General features: G+C 44.2%; 1 protein-coding gene across 3 annotated transcripts in view; it reads left to right on the forward strand.

Annotated features, from left to right (window-relative positions):
* Positions 1–25,412, forward strand: part of TMEM201 (transmembrane protein 201) — a 29,180-nt gene extending 3,768 nt beyond the window's left edge. The window contains exons 2-12 of one of the 3 annotated variants that reach the window (XM_074560813.1): positions 2,507–2,627; positions 3,267–3,461; positions 5,296–5,472; positions 6,080–6,471; positions 6,954–7,157; positions 17,370–17,587; positions 18,793–18,864; positions 19,740–20,030; positions 20,534–20,665; positions 20,969–21,034; positions 21,125–25,412. In XM_074560813.1, coding sequence (XP_074416914.1) covers positions 2,507–2,627; positions 3,267–3,461; positions 5,296–5,472; positions 6,080–6,471; positions 6,954–7,157; positions 17,370–17,587; positions 18,793–18,864; positions 19,740–20,030; positions 20,534–20,665; positions 20,969–21,033 — 1,867 coding nt within the window. In that variant the 3' untranslated portion in view covers position 21,034; positions 21,125–25,412. Of the gene's footprint in view, positions 1–2,506; positions 2,628–3,266; positions 3,462–5,295; positions 5,473–6,079; positions 6,472–6,953; positions 9,255–15,095; positions 15,214–17,369; positions 17,588–18,792; positions 18,865–19,739; positions 20,031–20,533; positions 20,666–20,968; positions 21,035–21,124 lie in introns of those variants that run through there. The other 2 variants (XM_074560812.1, XR_012583980.1) reach the window with 2 other exon arrangements.
* The last annotated feature ends 1,467 nt before the right edge of the window (positions 25,413–26,879 follow it).

The raw sequence follows: 26,879 nt of genomic DNA on the forward strand, positions 1-26,879 counted from the left end.
ATGCAGTACTTGTTTGTTGTTTTTAAAGTCCTGACCAATTACTATAAAATTAGCATCCTACCTACGTGTTCTTGCCTCAGATGACCTTATTTTTTTCTTCTTTTTCATCCAGCAGGTTGGGAAGTTGGATTTTTTTTGCACCTATTTCTATGGCAACAGATTATAGGTTCACAAAAGCAGGATTATTACTTTTTATCCTAAATAATCCAGGACTTTTGCATACATTGTGAGAATGAAGGGCTGCTATTTAACCCTTGGTAGCATTTCCTCAGCCTCAAGAGTGAGAAATGGAAAGGTCTTGAGTATTTGGTCTCTGATATCAGCAAGTTCTCAAATAGCATTTGGCATTGTTTCTTTTTTTGCTTTATAGCAAATTATAGCTAATTTTTTGGCCTGTGTTTTTCACTTCTGTGTTATCCTTGAAATTAGTGCTTCTACCTACTCTGTCATGCGATGGAAGTTAAGAGACTTGTAGGTAGGTAATGACCGAAGTGTGGTGTGCCTAATTTCCGTGGGTGCCAGAGGATGGTGCCACAGCGGCATTAGGGTGGGATTGTAGCAATTTCTGTAGTACCTGGGTCCTGTGCAATAACCTGCATCAGAGGATGGAGTTTCAGTTGTGCTTGCTGTCGAAGTCTATGCTCAAGGTGCAGTAGGATTTGTATTTTGGTGGTTAGCATGCTGAAGCCTATGCGTTATATTTTCATAGCTATGACACCTGTGATGGTGAGATGAAACTAGCTCCAACAGGTGTTGCTGTCCATCCTTCATGTGGCTGTTTTGACATGTGGCTTGCGTGGCTTTTGGAGAGTGGTAGCTCATGGATAACTTGGACCAGCAACCTAGATTTGCGTCTGGATTAAACTTTTTTTTCCTGTCAGTTTCAATGGTGGTATTTTTAACTCGGATCACTTACTGTTTTGAGCCCCCTTGGCAATGAAGAAAGTTGAGCAGTGAATATTCATTTTGAGAAGGGTGTGGGTGTAGGCATCTATTTTGAGATGAGAATGTGTCACCCTAGTAGCTCCAGCCATTTTCTTTCAGCATCTGTCAGGGAATCCTCTGTGCATTCTGGCTCTTTAGGCTTCTTTCTGGTGCTTCATTTCAAGCTTATCCTCGTCATTAGTACTTAAACACGAGGGTTTGATATTTTGTGAACCAGATTTCAAGACGTGGTCTATGGAAATGGGAGTGGGGAATTGTAGGCATCCTGCTACAAAGGTGATGGCTGAGACAGAAGCCAGCTTAACTAAGGGGAGAACCACCTGCCCGTTTGGTTGCAGGATGCCAGACAATATTTGTGCAGCATTCAGAAGATGTTTTGCTATAGAATATTGTAGCAGCAGAGAACATTTCCTCGAGCAGGAGGAAGAGAAGTTGCTCTCAACTGGTGAGCACTTTGCCTACTGTTATTTGTTTTCCAGGCCCTCTCTGAGCCTCCCTGCTCAGCTGCTCTCAGTGCTGCTTTAGAAGTTGTCCAGCAGCAGGCACACTGATTGCTTGGTGAAGTTCAGCAGCAAACAGGGCTGGTGGCAGCTGGGTCCATCTGTCCTCATAGCTGCCATAGCCAGTCCCTGCCTGGGCTTTGCCTGAACAGCTGCCCTCCCTTGGAGGTGAGACTAGGACTGGTTCCGATAAACCTAGGCAGCTGGGCTGTGTCGCCATGACCTGCCAGGAAGCTTTGTCATGGATATTGCGCCGAGTTTCAAGACAAATGCAGACCTCCGTTATCAGGCAACTTCAGGCCACTGAAGTTCTTTGCTCAAACATCTGTCACAACCTGTTGCAATGGGGCCACATCACAGCTGTTTCTCTTGTAGTGACTGTTGTTTTAACAGGATTGTTTTAAAAAACAAGGGGCTCATGGATGCAGGTCATTAGTCTTTGTCTCTTCACTTCCAGTGCATAAAAACTGGGGAAGACATGTTGATTCTTCAGTTCCTTCTTATGTATCCTAAAGCTATCAAGAAACAGATATTTACCGTGCCTGAACTTGGGATAATTTGATATGCCCTTGTCTTTGAAAAAAATATGTAGAAAGCAGGGCAAACAAAACTGTATGCATGAGCATATTTCCTAGGTTCTGAGTACCATCGTATGCAGTTCTTGTGGGTCGTAACTTATGTTTCCCAGAATCCTGTGTATTACGCAGCAAACTGCACCCTTCACGTATATTAACACTGCTGATTATGGAGAGGACTTGCATGCACAAATACACCTCTGAAAAACAGTGAAGGGGATTATTCACAAGGTTGATATTAAAGGTCTGGCATGTCCATGGTAGTAGCGCAAAGAGATAGGAGCATCAAGCAGAATTTATTTCTACTTTAATAGTCCATCTTTTCATTGCTAAAATGCCTACTCTGAGTCATATTGTTAAACATACTGAATGGGAAGATTGATTGTTATTCCAGCCTCTCTTGCATTTTCCCCTTTGAAAGACATTGCTTTCCTCTACATCATCTGAATTCAGTGCTCATGCCTGACACGTTTCCTTCCCTAACAGGAAGAAGCCCACACACGTGACAGTGAACTGCTGGTTCTGCAATCAGGACACGGTAGTGCCATATGGGAATCGCAACTGCTGGGATTGTCCCAACTGTGAGCAGTACAACGGGTTCCAAGAGGTACTGTGACAGATTGCTTGAAGGGTGGCTGGAAAGGTGCATGCCCTGTGGAACAGCACGTGCAGGAAAACTGTGCTCCTCATTTCAGATGATAGAAGCCCAGTGCAGATGAATATCCAGCAGTCTGACAGCTGGCAGCTCGTGCTGAGCACCTGTGAACTCAGCAGCTGATCACTTGATCAAACTTGAGAAAGAATCCATGTGTACCGGGATGTGCTGACATAGACTGAGAGACAAATTTTCCTCTCTTGCTTCAAAGGGCAAAAAGGGCCTTGACATTTTCACCAATATCTCTTAAGAATCTTTTTTTAATATATGGAACAATTCTTCTTTGGTTTTGTATTTTGGAACAGCTAAATTGTTTTATTTAGGGTATTAAATAACAAAGCCAGTCTTAAGCCAAAATCCACCACCACCAATTGCTTGCAATAGGTGTAAAGAACAGTGGATGGGGGAGATTTGAAGCATTTTGTCTCTTTTTTTTTTTTTACTGATTTCTTTTGTTACATAGGTGAATGCATGGAGTGCAGAGCTCCTGGCAGAGTTTAGGGAATCTTGTTGTCAATCAGAGGATAGTTAGCTTTGATTTTATGATCTCATGTTTGCTTTCCTTTGTGCCTCCCTTTTTCTTCTTGTCAGAATGGAGACTACAACAAGCCCATCCCTGCTCAGTACATGGAACACCTTAACCATGTTGTGTCAGGTGCTACGACTTTCTGTGATCCTACCAAACCGCAACAGTGGGTGAGCAGCCAAATTCTGCTTTGCAAGAAATGCAACAATCATCAAACCATGAAGATCAAACAGCTGGCTTCGTTCTCGCCAAGGGAGGAGGTAAGCATTCATTAAGGACTGGCATCACAGGAGAATGTTTGTCCAAGGCATTCCCATGCATGTATTTGCTATTCCCACACTGTCGATTTCCTGCTCCAATTAATTTGCTCTATAATAATTTATTTTGTCTGGCTTTGCAAATGGTACCATGCTGCAGCCTAGTATGCAGGAGAGAGAGGAATTTTTCAGTATGCTGTGGAATGATGCTGCAGTAGTCTTCAGAAGCACTGTGTGGCACTCCAGTGCAGAGGAGGTTACTGATTAGTGTTGCAAATTTACCTGATCCTACTCCAAAGTTAGAATGTAATGACCTGTTCTAGATGGACACTGGAAGTTGAAACTTGAGCCCAAAACCAAACATGCACATTGCTGAAATCGACTTACAACTCCAGTACTTACCATTGACCCAGCTGAGGTTACAGGACCTGGTAGGCACAACAGACCACTAGTCACCTTGAAGCCTTAATATGTTTTGTTTTTCCTGAGGCCTTGGTTGTGCTGCTCTGTTTTTACTAGTGGAGTGGGAGAGGAATCCTGTGCAGCTACATAATCCTCCCTGGTGCCTAGGAGGGCAAAGGGATTTTATAGTTACAGCAGCAGGATTTCCTGCTGAGCAACTTCTTGGCCTTCCCATTAATTAATGTGCATGGGGAATAGGATAGTGGGGTTTCTCCTTCACAGTTTATGGCTCCCCAAAGTTCTATGCAGAGAATTTAGTGCTGTACTCCTTAGCTTTCAACCATGGTCAAGCCTTGGGGTCATAAAACTGCCCTGTAGTGGGATGCATTTATCTTCTGAGTTGCCTAATCCGGTCTGCTTTGTGTAATTTAACGAGCTTAATCAGGATGACTCCCAGGGAACAGATTTAAATTTGATTGTGCTTAATGAGAACATCTTTGGCTGATTCCCTTTTCTCAGCTTTATTTCCAGTTCCCTGCCTCTTGCAGACCTATCCACTTGCTCAAGTAATGCCAGCCGTTGGCCCCTTTTTATGCATTCAGTGAACTGCAGTGTCTGTGCCAGTTAAGAAACATGTGACTGTGTTATCCAGCATGGTTAGAAATGTATGTCAGTGACAGCAGTGGCCTCTCTCAGCATTGCTGGCCTGTCCAGTAAGGGGTGACTCTGCTGCAGCAAGCCCTCAGACAGCTACAATGCATCTTTCTACTTCCCTCTCCCAAAGAAGCTGCATGCTTTCAGCTGTATTCTTTTGGTACAAGAATCGTGATAGAGACTGGGAGTGGAGATGGAAGAGCCTCAGGATCCTCTGCGATCAGTGGTATCTCCACTGTAGTGATGTAGAAAAATGTGCCTTTGGGCCTACCTGCTGTCTGTTTTTACAAGTACTGTTAATGATTTATGGAGTTTATCTCACCAGGACCTTCAGACAGTGACAGCGTTTGAGGCTAAGGCTAAGTTTCGGAAGTTTGTCTCTTTCTGTGGCACTGTGGTGTGAATGGACAACAGGTCTTTTGTGTCCCCTCATTTGAGGAGGGGAAGAGCAATTCTAGTTTTTTTGTCTCATCTTCCTTGTTGAGTTCATAAGGTCTCAACAAAGACAGCAAAATTGGGCCACAGAAATTCAACATCCTGAAATTGGGCCACAGAAGCCTTCTCCAAGGGCTGTTTTGTCACTTCTGGGACATGGCGGCTGGGTCAGCTGTATCCAAAGTTGGTTGTACTGCTGGCCTCCAGCTTGGTCACTGTTGAGGCCTGGTTTCAGGGGGCTTTTTCTATGGAGACTGGAAGCAGGCCTTGCTCACATGTCAGTAACAAGCACAATAACTGGTGAGGGACCTGCACTTCTCACCTACCTTTCCTCTCCTCTCACCAGGGCAAATATGATGAGGAGATTGAGGTGTATAAGCACCACCTGGAGCAGACCTACAAGCTGTGCCGTCCATGCCAGGCTGCTGTGGAGTACTACATCAAACATCAGAATCGGCAGCTCCGGGCGCTGCTGCTCAGCCACCATTTCAAACGCCGTGAGACAGACAAGACCTATACTCAGGTACATGGTGGGAGAACATGAGGGAATTTAGGGGGAAGTGCAGAGAATAAGGTACCTCTGCACCTGGGTTTACTGCTGGGAAGGGTAGGCAGCGGCCTTGGGGTGCTCTAACTGGGAGCTTGGGTGCATGGTAGAAGTTTAGAAGAGCATATGGTAGTTGCCACAGATGCTTCTGATGTTAGTTTGAGCTTTTCCTCTTGCTAGTGTCATTCAGTGCAATTGCCAGAAGGTAAGTCTAATAGGAACAGAGTGAAAGAAAAATAGTGGGAAAGGCAGAAAAGGGGAGATAGGGTTTTGAGTATAGTGAGGAAAATCATTTATAAGTACAGTGCAGGGAACTACAGAATACAGGCGGAGGGGAGGGGGGGAAAGAATGATGGGAAGTGATTTATGACCTTCTCTTTGTCTCACTGCCCTGCCTGATCTTGGCTTCTGCTCACAGCTCTGCTGTTGCACTTTGCTAGTCTACAACATCCCATGTGGTGTCAGCCTTAAAAGGACATGAGCAGTAAACCACACAGTCTGGAAGTATTTCATAAAGCACCGTTTCAAAACCTTACTACAGTTCATTCAGCTTCTGACAAGGTGTTTCTCCCTTCCTCTGCAGAATTTATGTTCATCCTCCTCTTCTGCTTCCATAACCACACCAGCTCAGGTGATATTTCTGCGGTTCTTGGCCTTCATCAGCTGCGCATTCCTGGTTCTGATGGCCTTGTATGGGTCAGGCGACCCCTTCTCACTCAGTGCAGCAGTTCCTGCTCCCGTCTCCTCTGGTCCAGCGTCCATTCAGAACAGGACTGGCATGAGTTCACGTGCAGACTTGGAAAATGACACTTCTGTGACCACGGCAGGCTGGCGGGAGCTGCTCCGCCTGCTCCCAGAACAGATGGTGGAGAACCTGAGTGCTGCATGGGCTTACGGGAAGAATCACCAGATGGCAGTTGCTGTCCTTGGGCTGTTCACCTGCCTGTTGGCCATGTTCTTAGCTGGGCGGATCAGGTGGGTGTGCTCTTTTCTTCTGTTTTGCTTAAAGGAAAACTGCATAATGTTGGAGGTCTTTTGCCCTGTCTTAACTCAGTGGGCTGGGGGTAAAAGTTGCCAGAATGGCAAACGTAGTACTGGGTGACACAGTTTTCCCTGTTGTTCTTTGGGTTGCCTGCCGGCTGGATGGAGACAGCAGAGCTTGCTTTGGGTCTGTGCCTTGGTTCATTCAATTTAAGTTTGAATTACTGTGAATGAAAAGCTCCCCATGCAGCTCTGTAATCTGGTAGAGAATGGAACTTATTGATTCAGGTTCTTACACAGCAGTGGCAAGGACTGCAGATGATATAACCGTAGTAAGATATAGTACATAGCCTGCTCACTCTCTGTACCCTTCCCACCTTTTCCCCACCTTCCCTCTCCTTTCTCAGGACCAAGGGGCTTTGCTGGTGTTAAAACTCTTACCTTGTGTCTTGTTGGGTTTCTTTTTGGCATTACAGGCTCCGGAGAATTGATGCGTTTGCTTCAGTCTTGTGGTTCGTAGTGATGAGTCTGCATTTAGCTGAGAGGTACCTGAAGACGGAAACACCCACCTGGCTAGACACAGCTAAATTTGGCACCACATCCTTGTGCTGCTTGGTGGGCTTCACCGCAGCAGTGGCCACGCGGAAATCAACGGGCCATCGGAGATACCGGCCCCGAAGGTCAGAGCCAGAGCAGTGACGCTGGGGGAAGGAGGAAAAAAAAGCCTTGTGAACTCTTTGCGACTGGTGCTTCTCTCTCCTCTTTTTATTTTCCTTTCCTCTTTTTTTTTTTTTTTTTTTTAATTAGATAAGCAGTGAAGATCTCTTCTTCCTTTATATATATTTTTTTTCTCCTTTCCCTCCCCCCCCCCATCCTTGCTTCCCACTGTGCTAGCTGCTTGGAGCATTTCCACTGCTGGTGCTAGCAAAGGAAGCTACTCCTGCTGCCTCCATTCTCCTTTCCTCCTGAATCCTACGTCAGCAGTGCAAATATCCAACCTCCCCAAAGCCAATTCTTCCAGCAGCTGCTTCACAAACTGCTCCATAAATGCAGCCGCCTCCTCCCCATTCTGCTCCTCCAGCCAAAGAGGTTCTGGCTTCTCCTGTCCATCCTTAGCCAGTCACAGAGGAATCCTCTGCCTTGATCCTCCATGGGGCCCAGGCCACCTTCAGTTTTCTAATGGTGCTGGTCATTTTAATTTCGAACTGATGGGAACTTGCCTCTGGATTCCAGGTCCTCGTACCGTGTGCTGTAGAAACACTGCATGGTGTACAGGCATGGGAGGAGAGGACACATGTAGTCCATAACCTGGTTCTTCTCGCCTTCCACTGTGCATCATCAGTTAACTGCATGTTCTCTTGCTCTGCCAGTCTCCTATGACTCCTATTTTAAATGGAGAGGTGTCCTTAAGTGCTTTTGACTGGAACTTCAATAATTTATTTAAAAGGGTGCTTTAGAAGGTTATGTAGCTCAGGTTGTCTTAATTTGAATATATGAAGGTATTCAGCTGTTTTAGGCTAAATTTTCAAATCTACTGGTGGCTGTTGCTTTCTATGCTGGTTTTCTTCGGTTTTACCCACCCACCTCCCCCAAGGAGCATCTGTATAAAACCACAACTGGATAAAAATGCATATGTTCCTCCAATCCTGTAGCCTTAGAAAGAGAAGAAATATGGGATGAACAACCATATGCTGTGGTATGTGGACGGCTTTCATTGTACATCACTACTTAATTCAGTCACCGTTTTCCTTATCGTTGAGAACACAGATTGGAAGGATGTGCTATAGGAAGGGGTGGGAGCCTCTACTGTAGGACCGCATGGTATTTTTCTTTTTACTTGGAGAGGTTCTTTTTTAAAGTCTGGCACTAATGCTGCTGAAGGAAGTGGTCTGGAAGTGGTGACTTTGAATTGGGTGCCTGGCAGTCCTCCACTGAAAGTTGGGATGACTGGATGTTACTGTGTGGGGAGGAAGGAGCTTTCAGCTGCTTGGGTTTTTGTAGGATTAACTTGCTCTGGGGCCTCTTAGGATAAGCAATCTGATTATCCTGCACTGTTTTTTGCAAGGCACTCCACTGAATTTCTCATCCAGATTTGGGTCTTTCAAGAGGAAATAGCATTGTTACAGAAGATCTGCTATTTTATTGTGTTCAGAGTAGCGCAATGGAACTTGCCACACTAATAGTCTGATAGAAGTTAATTGAGTGTCTTGATCTTCCTGTGTGTAAACTCTAAAATAATCAGAATGGAGGTCTGACTATAAATTATTTGCAGTTCCTGCTGAAAGATTCAGACACTACTGGCTACTGCAGATGCTGGTGAAATTATAGAAGCTTTTGGAAGCTTTTTTAAAGGAGACAAAAGATATTTTATAGCTTTTCATAGTTACTGCTATTCAAACTGGTATTAGTTGCGAAAGCAGCAAGGTAGCACTAACAAAGGCTCTGTTATTGTTATATATTAAGCCAAGCTGAGTGTGTCGTGGGAAGGTGCAGCTCCTGGCTGAAGGACCGTGTGCCTGTAACCTAACCACCGGCATGAGAAGGGGACACACAAACCTGCTTCCCATATGTGCTCTCCTGTGGAACTTTTTTCCAGTGCCTTCAGATAACTGCAATATCCACCTCCAAGCAAACAGAACGCCTTTCTCCATTCTGGTGCTTGTGAACGATGCTACTCTGAGGGCTGGTTACTTACTTGTCCGCCAAAGGAGTCCAGCATCTGCAAATCTGGTTCTACTCTTCCGCGTTCCCATCGTTTATCAATTCTGACCCAAAAGGTTTGTCTTCCAGCTCACAGTCCCAGGTTGTTTCTTGTTCCAGTCTCAGACTTTGGAAATGTTAAATAATAACCATTATGTCCCATTTTCCACTGGAACACTTTATTGCATTTAGAGGACTGTTTCAAAGTAAATGCTACAAGAAGCCATGTGACTTCATCAAAAGGGGAAAAAAAGCCAGGAGAAGTGTGCAGTGTCCTCAGTGCTGGGTTAGATTTTCACAATCACTGTGGCACCTCTTTCCTACTCTCTGTTACAAGATTTGGTAGGAAACGTTCCTTAAAAATCCAGTCTTTTTTCTGTACCTGTCAGCCTGTTGGAGCAGGGAGCAATGCTGAGAGAGACAGCAGTAAGCTGGTGAAAGGTCAGAAGTGGCAGGGAAAATAACAAACCAGGGGGGAACCCAATCCAGTGCCAGTTCTGCCATTCTCTAAACAAGCTGCGCAGAAGACCCAGGAAACCTGGAGCTGTTATGTCCATTAAGTGAAATAAGACATCTAGCTGCCTTTTTTTTTTTTTTTTTCTTCCTGCCTCTGTTCTTCCTGCTTCAGTACTTTCAAGTTTTTCCCATAAAGTTAAATGTAGGAGACTGATGTTTCTATTTAGCTCTGATTGTCTTCTGCACTTACCTATAGAAGTTGGATTGAAAGTTCCTGCTATCTTCTAGCCCATGACCTTGGGACCACCTGGTGTGGCAGAGGAGAGCAGTTCCTCTTGCTGCTCTGCTGTCAAGTATGCCCAAGTGTGGGGATGGTCGTGGTAATGTCACACCTGATTTCTGATGGCAGTATCCTTCCTTTTTTTAATAAGAATAAAATTAATCTGTACAAATATTCTTGCCCAGTAGCAAGGAAACTCTTAAGTGGCAGCCTCTAAAGGTACGTGGCAGCCTCTTCAAATGTCTTTCTTTCAGGAGCTGAAAGTCAAGGCTGTATGAAGTTTCACTGTGTCCTATTTCATGCGGTCTCCTATCTCTTCTGAGCAGCTGTTTCCCCCCCGCGTCTTTTTAGCAATTTAAACATGCCCTGGCTTTGAGCCCCCTGGGGTCTGGTGCCTTTTATGATGTTTTGCTGTTAAGTGTTATGTTGTTTTCCTGTGCCTGACCTTCTCTTTTATTCACTTTTTATTTTTTCCTGTGCAGTGCTGGGATGGGTTGGGGAGGATGCATGCTAGATAGCAGGAACAGGCAGTTGGTAAAACTGTGGGAAGAAGCGGGGTTTGCACTGTGAAGCCTGAATAATACTGTTAAGAAACATTTTAGCCCTGTTTGAACAGCAAGCGCAAATCTATACTGAAAGAGTTTAAAATCTTTTCATCTGGGAGATACGTTAACTGCAACTGACATGCAAGCAAGAAATCCATTTGTCGTAACTTTATGCAGATTAATACAAATGAAGTATATTTACAAGTTGCACTAATGTTATCTGTCAGAACATCAGAAAGCTACTTAATTTTATGGCCGAGCTGTACAATTGAAGCCCTGGTCTCTGTGGTGCTTTGTCCACAACTTATAATTGAAGAACTTTTGGACTCATAATTGGAAAAATTTCAAAGGCAAAACCAAATAACAAAACAGATAGTGAAGTGTGGTTCAGTTTTAATGCCAAAGAAGCTTTTGTCTTTGCTCAGGTGTCAGCTTATTTTCCCACTTCTTGGTTGCCTCAGCATGTCTGTGCTGCTGCTTCTAAAAACAAAAAACCTCAGAGCCTCAAAAACAAACTTGCATCAATTCGATTTTTTGTCTTCTAGAAACTCTGATGCTGACAGTCTCCTCTGTTTCTGCTTTTCTCACATGCTTTGTCTCGCATGCTTTTGCTGCTGGTAGAGATTGATTGATCTTTGGCAGGAGAGGGATAAAAGGAGGAGAAAGGTGGTGGGTTTTTTTCAGAGGCGTTTTGATTTATAAACTGCTAGCATTTCATTTGTACCAATTGTGTCTCCTTAGACAATTAGGCCTGAAAAGATCAGTTATCAGTATTTTATTGTTGATTGTTTCTGGAAAAAAAATAGTTGAGCCACCACTGCCTTTACTGAGACTGTTCCTGCAATACCTAATTTCAATGCCAAATAGATTATTCGAAACGCAATGCCACGCTGTAGGTTCTCTAAGGAAGGTGCTTTGCCAACTTTGCATTTTTTACTTGAGGTTCGGTTAGGAAATAGCTCAGCAATTAGATGTGCCATCTAATTCTGCCTAGTGGCATCCCCCACAGTGACTTCAGCAGAAGGAAACGTGTGCTTCCAGCTCAGGTATTTTGGTGCTAGTCCAACATCCAAGCACAGTGCTACCATCTTCATGAAGCTGAGGTGCTATTCTGTATGACACGTGTGTCTACGTTTCCTTCTGCTGAGGGGGATAATAGCTAACAAAGGGCTGATAACTAACACGGCTGACACAAAAATCATCCAGAACCACTTGATCAGTGCTTTGAGCTTCTTGTTTTCACTTAGCTGGGCTCTTATCTCAGGCCACAGAGGAACACATGGTAACCTGTGGTCACCAGATGCAGCTTTGTTGCTTGAGGATTCTTCTAGACATGCAGGCCAGAGCATGCAAACATCTTAACTCAACAGTATTAGAGGATTTTAGCCCAAAACCCTCTAATGTCAGGTGCTACTTTTTTACGCTGGCCCTGTGTTGGTGTCTGGACCAGAGGATGGTACTACAGAGTGGAGCTGAGGTGGTGAGGGATTTGTGTGTCACTTGAAATCAAACATGCTCTGACCCAAAGTGGCTGACTCTGGCTCTCACAGCGGCCATGCCTGATCTGCCAACTCAAAAGCATCTTGTACCCTGCTCAGCAGAGCTGGATGTGTAAAGGGGCCGATGTGGGTTCTTTAAGTGCCTTTCCCTGGCTGAGATTTTTGACAACACTGTGTTGCTCTGCTTCAGTGGAACTGACACAGCTGCAGCTTGGGACAGCAGTGCCTGGATGTCTGCCAGGCCAGTGCTTTTCTCCTTCATTTGCCACCGGTGAGTGTGGCTGGGAATAAGAGGATGTTTGGGCCGCACTCTTAAATTTCTGAGCAACTCTGCAGACTGTAGCGGGGTGAGGGAGAACCCAGAGCTAGCAACCAAGTAAGTGTCTCTGCTGCTACTTCTGGTCTTCCTGAAGCCCTGACTGACATCAGTGCATGCTAACTGAAGCCTTTGTGGCCCTTTACAACTCTAAATACGCTATATTTGTATCCCATTCTTTCCATTAACTTCTCTTTTTGTACGTCTGTGCTTTGCATGCCCTAGTGAACTGAGCTTGGGTGTGTCAAAGGGTGAGGACACAAGGGGAATATTAAAATGGTGTAGTGGTGTTTTATTTTGGCTTTATGAATATTTTTCAAGTACGCTGAAATTATGTGAAGCTAATAATCATGCTTAGATACTATAGAATGTATGTCTTGATGTATTGTGGACAAACTATTTATACTCTTCTAAAAATTAATATAATTAATAGCCAGATGATTGCTCCAGACTGACTCCACTCATGAAAGCAGGGAGCTGTGGTATATGGCTTTGCTTCGGTTTTTAAAGAGCTGTTGTTGAAATTGTGTGCTGTCACATATAACCTGCCGGTTCATTCCAGGTGTGCTGTCACCTGCAAGTACACTTGGCGCCTCTTTGAGCCATAGCACACGCTCTCATGTGAAAGGGGCAGTACTCAGTCCTGAAGCGTACCTTGAGTCATGCCCTGGAAAGCCTCCTTTGGGACCAAAGCTGTCCAGTACGCAGGCAGGGAAGAGGTCCTCTGAACATTTTTGTCATGCCAGTGAGTCTGGATTTTTGCAGACTTGGTTGTGTGTATATACACTCCACACACACACCTTTGTGCCACCAGCTAGGGGGGAAGGCAAAGTTGATGCCAAACATCTGTCGCACTCTACAAGGTATTAGTGCAGGACCTGTCAGTTGGAGCATTTTCAGCTATAATTCAACCCTCCTTTTTCATCCAAGGGCATCCAGGGCAACACGTAGGAGAAAAGGATTCTTAGTCTTGGCAGCTAAAGTTTCTACTCTCAAGTCACATGTCAAAATCTTAATGTGTCTGAGACCTGTGCCCTTTTTTAGCATTTTTCTCCTCTCTCCCTGTGCCAGTTTTTTATTTGCTGTATTGCTCTTTACTCCTGATTCTGTCAGTGTGACCGGAGGCACAGGTTGTGGCGTTGACTGATGTGATGCAGCAGACCAGACAAGTGACTGCATGTCAGCTCCCAGACACTTGCTTATCTCAGAGCCGGCAGTAAGGCAAGAGTGAGCTACTCCTGCAGTCTCGGCAGCAGCCCCCATGCTGCCTGGAGAAAATGGTGCAGTTACACACGGGTAACTCAGAGCTAAATTACCATGGGACCTTAAGTCCAGGGGATACATTTTACCCCGTGACTGACCCATGGTTCCCTGGCTGCCTCCTGGCAGGTGAACCCAGGCACATGCGACTGTGACTGCACGTTACCTTCTTACTTCATGTACTGAATTACCTGATAGTGGGAGTGGGTCCATCTGCAGCCCTGGAGCCTGACCTGACCCACGGTCTCCCATGTCTGTATCCCAGGGGTGATGCAGCATCTCTGGTTAAAATGTGAATTAGAAAGGCACGCAGGTAGGGTGTTGTCTCTGGGTAAGAGGGAGGTGTTGGGACAGAGGAGGGGAGGCTCTGCTGGCAGGAGGTGTTTCTTCAGGACAGTGTACGGTCCCATACCATGTGATATTCTTTAACCTTCTATTTATTTATTTTTAAAATATCTGTGTAGCACAGTTGTGCCCAACTGTCTAGTAATGCTGTGATCATTGTAAACACTAATTAAGATACACACTTTTTGATGTTCACAATACCAAGTTCTGAAATAAACGGCTTCCGGGCCCTGACTATTTCCACAAACTGTCTGACTCCAGAGCCTTTTTTTTTTTTTTCTTTTTTTTTTTTCCCCCCTTCTCCTTTCTTTTTTGGTTACTTTTTCACTGTTACCAGACACGCTATTATCACATGCACAAATGGCTTGGAGCAATGTGGTAGTCTGAGAGCAAAGACACAGCTACAGTGCTCCATTCCAAGGTGTTATGTGGCTGCTTCCTGCTTTACGATCCTCTTGATCTCTTCATCTTTTTTCCATCTGCTTCCAAAAGAAGTTTTAGTTCATCCGACCATTCTCAGGCATGAAGCATATTCCTATGACAGCACCCCTCCTTTTTAGCAGCATCTAGCCCTTTTGACATGAGTGGCAAACACTAAAGAGAAGAGTGCATAGAAAAGGAACAGGGTTTTGCGTATGTTGCAGGAATTTACTTTGTTCAGAGCAGATCAATATTTAAGCCATTCTTTGGTCAGCACTCAATCCTAAAGCATTAATATGCTATGCTTAAAATTCTTCAGTTCTTCTTTGCTAACCAGAAAAATTCCTTTTCTGGATGGTGCAAGATAAGTGATTCCTCAGCTGCCCGGAGGCTCTGACTGCACTGACTTGGTGAGGTTGAGAAGAAGTGGGGCTGTGGAGCAGCAGAGCCCATGGAAGGCTGATCCAAAAAAGTTACAATCCCAGGAAAAATATTGTGGTTATGAGTGATAAGTGATTGTAATATCTTCCAGCCCGTTAAGGGAAAAACTGCCAAAAGCCGATAAACCAGATAAGCTGTTTTCCAGTGCAGCAAGGAGCTGCGTAAAGTTGGATCCCTTAGCCCAAAGATACAAAAGGTGCAAAGTTAGGGAAAAAGAGTTACGTTCACAGGCGGTGATTTGGCCCTTCACAGGCATGGCACAGTGGGTGGTAGGTATCGCTCTTTCTGATATGATTCATACCATAGTCCTGAGCTGCACTTTTAATTTCCTTTCCCATTCGTTTTCTCTTACAAAGCTGAGATGGACATGTACACCTGCTATTTACATCTCTGTGTGTGGTGGGGCAAATGCGTATCTGTATGTGCACTAAAGGACTCTGCACGTTTGCGAAGCATGACACCCTTCCCAGGTCCTCTGGAACCTGAAGAGGTTGGGCAGTTTCTGCTGCAAGACTGACGAGTTCCTTGCCACTGTTAAAGGCATGTCCGGCTTGCAAGCACCAGGAAGCTGGTTGGCTCAGATGTTGTTCGGCCTGATTAAGCTGGTCGGGATTGTTGATGTCTGCCTCGTACTAGCAGATAAGTAGTTTTATAAGATATTTTAAATTGTAATCTTAACTCTAGACTGCTGCTTCTGGACATGCTAGCACTGCATAATATTGCTGCATCACCTCTTTAATCTCCAAGAGAGAATCACACATGCATAAGTGACCTCACAGTGCAAGATTGAGATACATATATTCCTTCACACTCTGATGTACTGCTGGCTTTCCTCTGACAAAGGAAAAGCCATGTTGCTGCTCTCATCTGTCTCTGTTTTCATCAGAAGTGATATTAAATCTCCAAATGTTAACAGCTTGATTATATGGTGCAAAGTCTGATATCTCCATTTTAAAATATATACGCTTCATACTTCATTAGTACTTTGTCATGACTTACTTGGCAAGAGTATTACCTCTTTCTAACTCAACAAAAATCTTACAGGAGATCTTTTGAGAGATCTTGTTGATATTCTACACTTTCTTCCACGTATTTTATTCAGTTGTTAAAAGTAATACAAACTCCCTATACGTCCAACATTGCAGCCTTCTTAGAATGCTCATTTTGATGGTATGAGGACACGAGTGAGACTCCAAAGCTGACTCCTCATTTCTGATGCAATGAGGTCAACTAAACTGTACACATAGACTAAGGTCAGTAGGTGATTGCAAGGAGGAATAGAAAGAAGGTAAAAATAGGAGTAAATTTTTGACAGATTGTTCAGCTTAGATTGATTTTTAAATTTTAAACTGCTGCAAAGACAGGTGATAAAATGGGGGTATCGGAAATTAATTGCATAATTTATTTGCATATGGTAATTGAGTGTGAAACACTGTGGCAGTGTTAGCTGCAAAAACTGTTTAGAATTCAAAGTTCTCTCATACAGTTATTTTACCAGTGGATTAGAAGTCAGCTTATGTCTGTAGTACTTAAAAATCAAGCTAACTGGTACAGGTGCCCTTAGTATGTTTTGTCTGTTACCTCTCATCATGTGTTCTCAAGTTGCAAACTCTTGTTTTCAGCTCCCCTCTTTCACTTGGAAAGAACCCACTGAAACCAACTCACAGACCTAGAAACACAATCGCTGTTATTGTTGCCCCTTTACATTTTTTCCAGGCACTATAACAGAGATTGTTTTTTATGCAGAAGAAGCAAGACATTTCCTGGAGCGTATGCCACAGGAGCACAGTTCCCTCTGAATAGCCATGCTGGTACGCATTTGTGGCTAATTATGATATGCAGGGAAAGGAAAATATAATGGTTTACACCTCAATTTAGGATTGGAAAACCCAGGTTTGTGTCTCTGTTCTGTCATAGGATTTTTATGTGACCCTCAATAAATGATTCAGCTTCTTTTTCCTTCTCTTTCCCATGTTTAAAATGAGGGTAGTGAGTCTTCTTTACCTCACAGATATAATAAAGGCAAATGTACTAAAGAGGTTTCAGTGTTAGTTTTAAAACAGAGCTCTTGTGCCTAAATCTTTATCTAGGTGCCCATAAAAATCCTCTTCTCTATACTGGCATCAGAGGTAAGGTGTTGATTCTGGTTTCTAAAGACAAAAAGACTAGTAGATTACTTGCTTCCTACAGTCATGACATTTCTAAGCATGTTGTTTGCATGTGCACATAACAAACACAGGATGTACTCTGTGGTTGCTCGTATGTGTATCTGGGCTTTATAAAGCATTCTGGTGGTCTCTGGGAAATTTTCTCATCCAGGGAGAGAACCAAGGTGTTATGCCTATTTGTACCCGAGTTCTTAAACTGTCCCACCATTTTTTTCACCCTGTATTGTGGGACAGGTTGGTCTCACAATAATTTAGGTAAGGTTGAGCAGTTCTTCCTTCCCCAGTTTTAAAGGTGTAGGAACATTCCCGTAAACGCTTAAGCATTCTTGAGCTTGCACTCCTGCACTGAAAAAGTAGTATAAACCTGATAACAAAGCAAGTGTTCATGCAAGAAGTACAACTGAGAGAGGGTGTTACTGGAATGTACTTATTGCTAAATGTCTGTCGTGGTGTCATTTGCAGGTACCTTTCTGGGGATTCGATTACGCTCTTTCCCAGCGGCACTGGGACTGGCTTCCCTTCCTCTGCTACGTCTCTCTTTGTCCCAACACCACCCAGTATTCTCCAGCTGACAAACCAACAGCTTTTCAGATCCCCACGCAGAACTTCTTCTTCCTCTCTTCCTGGCCGTCTCAACAGGGCGCTCTCGCTGGGGACCATCCCCTCCTTGGCCAGAGCAGGTAAGTGTGCGTGAAACTTTCTAGTCCAATGGAAATGACAATGGAGCAGTACGATGCTTCAGAAGAAAATGGGCTGTGAGGTATCCGCTTTATAGTCCTGTTTAGGGATTGCTGCTCCTGTGGCACAGAGGAGTATCCGGCATCGATAATTTGGGGTTTTGGCATTAAGATATTACAGAACATACCATTGCCATCTTGGTGAAACAAAAAGTCTCACTGAGTGCTTTCCTAGTGTGGGTTTACTGAAATCTAGAGGCTTCTCCAGGCGTTTGTGGCAGCATGGCACAAGCTACAAGGCTATGTGTGGAAGAGAGACAGAAAGAGCAGTTAGACACGGGAATGGAGAAGAGCAGCTTTTGGAAGTGATTTGGAGCATTAGGGTAACCGATCTGGCAAGAGCTCCCTTCCTGCTACCTGCTTTGTGTAGTTTGCTTTACTTTCCTTGCTACACCTGAGCTGAAGAGCAGGCTCTTCTCTCAGTCTGGATCTGATATGCATTGGCACAACTATTGAAACTGCTTTAGAGACCCCGTTTCCTCTTTTGTTTTTTTAAGGGCTCTGTGCGATCTGCGCAAGGTTTATAGGCCTAAGGAAAGTCTCTCCCAGCAACTCAGCAAGCCCTCAGTTTTGCTGGGCTTGAAACTAACCGATGGGAAATAGCATTTAAACGCTGTTCTCCATCAGAGGCCAAAATGTGGCAGTTTCTAGGCTAACACTGCAGCAGAGAGAGCAGTCTTGTGGGGATTTTTTAGTTTAAGCTCTGAGGTTTCATTTGTATCACTTTTTCCTGACTTCAGTACTTTTCATTGATTTTTTTTTTTTCTTTTTTTTTTCTGCCTCGTTATTACGGCTGCCATGCCTGACAGCTAGGTGGGAGTGCATCTCACTCTGTGGTCTACGCTTAAGGCTCTTTTCATGAGGAAAGCATACAACCATATCTTTACCTGTTTCCTTTTAAAGTAGAGGCAAGCCAGGCTGTGATATGGTCACAGGGTTGTTTTTTGGAGCCTTCTGGGCAGATCTGTTCTGCTGCAGCTGGGAAAAGTAGGTATTCTGATGCTGGCATATAGCCTACCCAGGAAAACAGGGACATTTTTCATGCCTGCATTTATACCCGTCCCCTGATGATGCAGTTACATTTCTGAAGGATAGACCACCAGTAGCTGAGCCAGCTGGGTTCAAACTGTTTCTTTTTTGCTTTTTAGATTCTGGCTACTTGTTCAGTGGAAGTCGACCAGCCTCGCAGTCATCTCAGACCAAGGAATCTCCTACATCAGGTAATGCACGTGGCCTTCCAGAGCAGCTGTCTTTGCAGGATTTGCAGTGAGTGGGTTGAAACACATGATCCAAGTTTAATTCGTTCCTCCCTGCTCACATCGCAGTGAAAATGGCAGTTTCACTGTTAGAAATGCTTCAGAGACTGTTCCAACTAGGAGTGGGATTTCATTAAAATAAGGTGCTGCATGTGTTGGATGTCCTTGTCCATGGGAGAGCTCACAGTGAAACCAGTGCAACAAAGCAAGGAACCCTTCCCTGCTCTAGAGCTGAGTTGAGGTTGCTTTGATAGGAGACTTTAAACTGTTCTAGGGCAGCTCGTTTGTTTCACTTGCCTTCCCCAGCCCAAGGAACTGCTAATTTATCCACCCTGTCTGCTCTGCCCTTTTGCTCCTGTGTGACCTGTCTGTTGCCCTCCTGACCCCAAACGGATCCTTTGGCTGTTGGTGCTGTTTAAGTGTTTGCTCCCAGAATACAGTCGCAGCCTGGGCTAATGCCATTGTGCAAACCTCCTTGCATCCTGATAACTCTTTGCCAGCGGCCTTTAAAGGACATGCCGGAATGGTTGATTTACCTGCAAAGCATCATGTGTAATGCAGGCTTTCCTGAATGGACACAACTGAGCAGAGAGAAAGCTCACCTGGCTCCTGATAAACCCATCTCTAGTCTAAATCATTCTTGAGTGTACCAAAATGCAAGTGGAGTTTCTCCGTGTTTAGCAGTGTGGGAACTGGAATCAATTAAGAGTTTAGTACAAGGCATGTTGGACATTTGCAACTCCCCTTCCCCTTTCTGGTAGAATTGTTAAAGAAAACTGTGCCTATTGTGTTGGGATTATAATCTCATTATTTTCTCTTCGGGTGTGTTTCCATTTCAGAGCACTTCTCCCTGCTGTCAGGCAGCTGTGCTCCCTCCCGCATCCCCTCTCCAGCACCATCCGTGGCTGGCTCTGTGACTTCCAGCTCAGGTTCCTTGCGGTACCGCCGGCCACTCATCAGCCCTGCCCGCCTGAACTTGAAAGGACAGAAGCTGCTGCTTTTCCCGTCTCAGAACGAGGGTCTGCTCACCCCAACTAGCTCAGAGGAGCACACCCACTCAGATAGCAACATCTTTGCCACCGAGTTGTCCCCCTTCCCAAAGAAGAACCTCAGCGAGCGGGGAATGCATGGTATGCTGGCAGCCTGCTGCACTCCTGGAAGTGCATTTGTAGGAAGGAGTTGGCTTGCAAGCAAAGCCGCGTATCGTCTAGGCCACATAGTAGATGGGAAACCTTCAGGAAAAACCCAGGTGGTGATGCCTGTTAGGCTACCAAAGCTCCCTTAAGAATCCACTGGCCTGGAGAGCTTCTCGTCTGCCAAAACAGATGTCGTTGTCTCACTTAGTGGTGCCCCAGGGATACTACTGCCACTGCCTTCACCCTTGTTTGGATAACTCCTTTACCACGGATGTGGTGATGATGATATGGACAGTGTATGAGACAAACATGCAGGCAAATTTCACTGCTTTCACAGCAGTGAAATTTGCCTTTTGTTTCCAGCTCCTGTCCTCAATCCTTTAATGATTTTACCAGGCAAACATTCATTACTTATGCCTAGCTTTAGTCTGGTAACTTCTGCTACTTTTGGCTTCCACTGGTGCTTTCTGAATTTTCCTATCTTTTTCTCCTTCCAGATATGAGATCTGCTATGGAAGGAGGGAGTATTTGCAGTGAGAATTCCATCAGAAAGGAGGATCGCTCATCACACTCATCTACCTGTGTGGTAGACACAACTACCAAAGGGGAAGATTTGGCAGGCTGGAGAGGTAGGTGCAAGTCATGTGAGTGCTTCATGTGTGCGTGAACGTTTCGGTGAGGGTCACTGAGATCTTTCCTGTGCTGTAGTGTAGTGACCTGATCTTGAGATCAAATAAATAAGTAGTAGCAAAATGAATCTTCCGCCTGCTATTCTAGGACCTTAATAAGGCTGTTCCTGTTCTTTGGACTGTCTGGAGAATACTGATTGAGTGCTAAACTGAGACAGAAGGAAAGGGGTGGGGGTGTGGGTGTTGGGAAGAGCGATGAGATGAAAACAGAACCAAAGAGAGCAGTGGAATCTTTTCTGACAGGAAAAGTGCTTCAGCAGCTTTTGCTTATGGTGAAAACACTGGGCAAAGAGCGAGGAAGAGCCTAACGTATGTTCACTGGTATTTATCTCATCAATTCTTTAATATCTCTTTGTACTATTCCCTTTTTTTATCTTTGTGTTGTCTTCTTCTGTTAAGGTCATTTTGGTAACTCCGCTCTCCGAGGTCTGCTCGCTGTGAGTCTGACTCTCAATGCTATCTTCACATCAGCCTATGTCTACCGGAGCCTGCGTTGATCTGAGCCAACTCTCCCTTTCTTTCTGGTTCCACCTGCTTCTGAGAAGACAAGAAGAATTCAACCACGGCTTCGTGTCTAATGGCCGTGCCATTGGTGCATGCTCTTTTTTTTAAAAACTACTGTGTGCTCAACTGTCATGACAAGGAACCCAGGTAGAACATACCACAGGATTGTTCCTGGAGGTGGCAGGCAGAATTTCCAGAAAGCTCCAGTTCAAAGCAAGAGGCCAGTCAAATGGGCCATGCACTTTCTTTCAAAGGAACTGACCTGAGACACAAGTCTGAAAATGTGTTAGCTATGGTTTTAGGAACCTATCCCCAGCTCTTCTTTCTGACATAATAACCTCATGCTGATGGTGCTGGTAAAATGAGGAGAATTAGAACAAATGAGATGGAGAAAAGGGGTGGCTTAGTAGCTGGTGCTGTGCTTTGGCTACTGTAACAGCATTCCTAGCCTCTTTGCCCAGTGGTTCCTCTTCTGTCTTCCCTTTGGCACTCTCCTCTAAATTATCAGTGAATTTTCTTTAGTTGCCTTAAGCTTGCCTAAGCACGTGGGTGACCTTGGCTGCTCTGTCATATTCTTGCATCTTCTGTGTCTCTGTGCTTCCACCTGGGCTGTGCCCTGAGGCCACTTTCACCAGTTGCCATTCTGGTCATGCTGGTTCTCAGAAACTGTTGTCTGTACATACCTCCAACTAGCACTGTTGCTGTAGGTATGCACAGAACTCCAGACAGACATCCTTTTGTGGTTTGCATTAGAAAGAGGAAGCCTGTGCTTTGCTTTACCCAGGAGGCATTAATTCTGTTACAATTAATTCTGTAATAAAAAAAGGATACCTCTATGATTTGCACCAGAGTCAAAGGGCTTCAGCTCACAACTCTTGACTGCTGGTTCTTTCACTGAGGCAGTGAGTGGCATAGCTTGTTCTTGCTGTAGATTGCACAAATCTATTCTATTAGAAGGTACATGAGGAGCTGTCTGTATACATTTATCCGGAAACCTGACGCCTCGATCTGGTATTGGGATTTGCTAAGTAACCATTTAAGATATTTCTTACTTAGTTAAATGCCCAGGTTCTCTCAGTGAGAAATGTCAAGCCTGCTTCTGGACAATTCAACCTTCTGGATAGATTCTTCTTTTCTGACCCGAAGGAAGTAGCCCTAGATTTTCAAAAGCAGTTTATAATTTGGGCACTTCTGCTTTAGGATGAGTCTTCAGCATTGCTTAGAATTCAGGGGCCATTTCGAATATTGTGCTGAATACTGAAAATCATTTAGTACGCCTTAGGAAAAAAAAAATCGTGATCTTTATGGTTTGATTCCTAAATAAGAGAGAAGATTTAGCAACGTGTCAAGGATACCTGGTGAAAAGAGAGCCAACTGACATTAGCTATGTATTTCCTTAAGCAGGACGGACTCTATGAAGAGTTTTTTCTATTGTCTTTTCCTTTGGGCTCCTTTACCTCAAACTTCTTCTCTCCTTCCTCCCCCTCACCCCATTGTCCTGTGTTTGCATCTTGAATTACAGTGTTACGCTTGCTGTGTCTTTTCCTCCCTTTCAGTTCTGCTTCTCTTCCCGCTATTGTACTCTTGCATGTGCACAGAAACAAAGCGTATGTCTGCTGATAATTCCCTGCTCTGAACCTAAAATTCACACCTCAGAGTGATGATCACTTTTCCTTTCACTTAATTTTTTTTTTTATTGCATGTTTTAATTGAGTTCCTACCACAGCCTCACTTAATGCATCATGTGAGTGATTGCCAGACTCTAATCAGCATGCTGTATGACAGATAAATGGGGCTTTACTGCTGGTGATTCAAGCACTGAAAAATTAAGTCTCCTTGTCTCTTCCATTTCTTCCTGCACCGTTTTAGCAGCCCACTTCCAGCCGTTGCTCCCCATCCTCCCTTGCTGGTGAAGCCTCGTCACCTGCCCTGCATCTGATGGGCAGAGGACAGAGCTGTGCCCACGCCTGTGATCCGAGAGGCTGGAGGTGTCATTCCTGACTCTGCATCGCTCTCGGCCTCTTCAGAGTGTTAGCAAAGGGCTGCACAGCCAGTGCCTCCTGTATGAAGGCCTAGACCCGGGATAGAGACCCACAGCATAAAGATGTGCTGCAGGCTGATGATTAATTCATTTGTAATTTGCATTAATTGTTACTTGTAGCCAAACCTGACGCATAACCTTGCTGTTAAGAGATTTTTGTCCCTTTTGTAGACTTCTGCAGGCTCACTTGAGCACGTGTATAGGCAAGATGCCTAGCAAACCAAATTACAAGCTTCTGTTTAGACCTCTGCTGTTTGAGTTTGATGATGTCCTGGTGCAGGGTGTGACATCCCATTCGTGGATCCTTGTCGTGACCTCCAGCGTACCCAGGGGCCTCCTATGCAGAGACAAGCTTGCCAGAGAATACTGTGGGTTTGCTTGTCTTTATTATGCCAACAGATGTGCACTGTGACTTCACGTATGCAAACTTTCCACTTCCACCTCCCAGTCTGCGCTGAGTTTTACCATTGCACACCCCCGGAGTCCGAGTTGGTCTCTGTCTCTACCAGATTGCAATACAAATTTTCTCCTCCTTCACAGCAACCAAGGAGCTGCAGCCTCTCAACACACCTCTTCTTGCCTGTATTCCAGAACAGGAATGCTTTAACCTGTCACCGCACTTCTGAATCTGCTCCCTGAAACTGTTCTTGGAAGGGTGTTTGGTGACCTTGTCCAAAGCAATAGAAAGACTTTGGATTTTATCGCTGAAGAGGGAAGACAACCAACTCTTTCATTGTGGTGCTAGAACACTCTCCAGTGGTGCTTTCACAGTTGTGAAGCCTTTGCTTGAATAGTACACACAAGTATCCGTGTGTATGTGTGTGTGCGTGTGTGCATGCATATGTATAAAAATATTTGGAGGGGTTTCTTCTTCATTTCAAAGATCTGAGCCCGTGTTTGTCTTTATCTTGTTGGCCTTAATCTAGCTCTTAGATACTGTGTCTATCTTGCTGCTGTTTTCTACATCAGGCTGGTTTGGAGGAAACAAAAGCTTATCTGGTCCCCCTGTAAAAATCTTTGTGACTGATGATGTTGATCTTCATACAGTGTTGTTCAGGGGTGAGATTTTATTTTTCTAATATTTTTTCCTACTGTAAAAACTGTTGGAGTGTATGCAATGGAAAAGATCTGATAAAGATTTGAGCGTTACTTAATAATAATAAAATTAATGATCTGGTGGCAATATAGACAAGCTCCATTTCCAGACCTTTTCCATTACCTACCTTCCCTTGAAAAAGCCCAGGTAGTTTTTCTTTGGATATGGGCTTCTTAGGCATTTTCTGAGACCTTTGGAGAGACTTTTGATGATTTTACTGTTTTGAATTAGGAAGAATTTGGATTTTAGAGTCTGGTTCCAGTTCCGCAGTCTGGGTGGTTTGGCAGATGTGACAAATATTATGCACATATCTATTTGATGGGATAGAGAGAACTGGTAGAACAAGTTGCTGATTTCTGAAGGTCGTCATATCTTTTTACATAAAATCTTAGATGTGAAATTGGTCACTGTGGCAATGTGGGGAAAAAACTTATTGCTGGCGTATGTAGGCCAGATTCACTGAATTTTAGGCTGTCTGCTCAAGCAACAAATTTGGCTTGTGAATGTTTTATTCCCACTCCCTCTTCTTGGGTGATGGGAACATCTGTAAAACGCTGCTGAACTGATTGGGATCCTTAAAACAGGGCAGCTGGAATCACGGGCTTGTGTTGCTTGTGGATGCTGCTATATTTTTTCTTCCAAACACCATTCCTGGAAATAACTATGGTCTTAACCTCTCTCACAGACATTTGTTAGAAGGCAAGAAAAGGCCAATTTGGCCAATACTTTTTTTTTTATTTTAAGTATACGTTGCATCCAGAAATTATCATCACTGTGTCTTGTGGTGGGAATAAGGGGTAGTGTACTTTGGATGGAGTGGGTACCTAGAGAAGGGTGAGGAGGACAATTTTGAGCCCTAAATGTTATTTCCTGTGAAAGAAATACTGTATGTCTTGTGTGTATACTTGTTTGGGGAGCTCTAACACTGTACAGTTTAGTTAAATGCGCTCCAAGGGAGGAGAGCTGTTCCTCAGAGGTTTTTAGTTCATGCTTTGTGTTTAAAGAGGAATATTTTTCTTTAAAAAATAAAAATGGATAAGTTTTCACCTCAGTGTGATTCTATTTCTTGGGGAGCTGAATATTTTTGGGGAAAGGGAGATGGTATTTGTGCCTCTGTGTGTGTCTAATCAAATTAACTTTGATCTCCTCACTCTTTTAAAGCTGACAAGAACTAAGAGAAAGCACAAAGCTTTGTGAGCTTCCCCAAAGCCAGGAGAAGCTCTTGACTGTGATTTGGAAATGGAAATGGATGGGGAAGTACATTGTTATGTTTTGAAGGCTTTCCATCAGTTAAAAGGGAAGTAATCTCCCGCCATTAACTGATGTTCTGAACTTCTCCCTAGATGGAGCTGTGCCCCATAGGGACCTTGCTGTCTTGAACTCCTGTAGGATAGGGACCACCAGTTACATACCTGTTTCCAGAGAACCCTGACCTCAGCTGATGACTGTAGGGTGGCCTGGTAACACCAGGACTATTTCATTTTGTCTGGATTTTCAGTACTTGGGAAGGCGGGGAGGAGGGGTGTGAAGGAGGTACTGAATGCTGGTACCTTGGTTGTGATCCAGTCATCTTCCAAACGTGCGTGTGTCAGCAAGAAAGCCAAGAGGATTATTTAGATGGACAAGACAGGGCACATGTAAGGGATGTTCAGTGAAGCCCCAGAATTTGTCCCGATATGTGCATAGTCACAGAGTGTCAGAGTGGTCCAGTTACATGCATGCCTTGCGATTGTGTTCATTTGGCACTTAAGGGATTTTTTTCCTCTATGAGATGAGGGCTGAGAGTCTTTCCAAGATTTTGCTTTTATGTGTTATTTTATGGTCTTTAATTTATGTTTTTATTTTGTAATGTAAATTAAGAGACGGGTGGCATAAGGTTTTAGACATAGGTTTTCTGAGCGCAGGCTTCAACAGGTTTTCCTCCATTCATACATTTATGACCCATGTTTTACTTTGTTAAAATGTGCTGCTAATTTGTTTTAAGACCTGTCAATGTATTCTGTCTTCTCGTTAAAAACCTGGAGAAGTTCTGTATATTGCTGTGCCAGAAGGGATTCACTTCTCAGACATTCTTCCTTTCTCCCTCTCTTCTTTCAGTGGTAGAGACCTGTTTGGTTCTGCAATCTGTTTTTATTTTCAACAATGGTGTTCTGTTTACTTTCTTTTCCATTACACAGAGCTAGCAGAAAAAACTCATCATACAGGTGAGTCTTCCTGTGCTCCCTCAAAGAGCTTCCTTCTTGTGCCATTGGCAGATTTGTTATAACCAGCAGGGATGTTTCATTCTTAATAATTTAAATATTTCCATCTAGCCCAGTGAAGGTTTGCTGTTAAAAGACCTGTACGGTATTTTTAAAATACAAGACATGACAGCATTGTTAGACCCACCACTATTCAGCTACTGTTGATTGTTTCTGTAAACTGAGAACAACAGCCTGATAGTCATCAATGTTTTCCTTCTGTTTCTTAGCTCTGTACAACTTTTGGAAAAAAGGAACTGATTCCTTCCAGAC

Source organism: Larus michahellis, chromosome 16 (genome assembly GCF_964199755.1).
Source record: "Larus michahellis chromosome 16, bLarMic1.1, whole genome shotgun sequence".
In the NCBI taxonomy this organism is placed as follows: Eukaryota; Metazoa; Chordata; class Aves; order Charadriiformes; family Laridae; genus Larus; species Larus michahellis.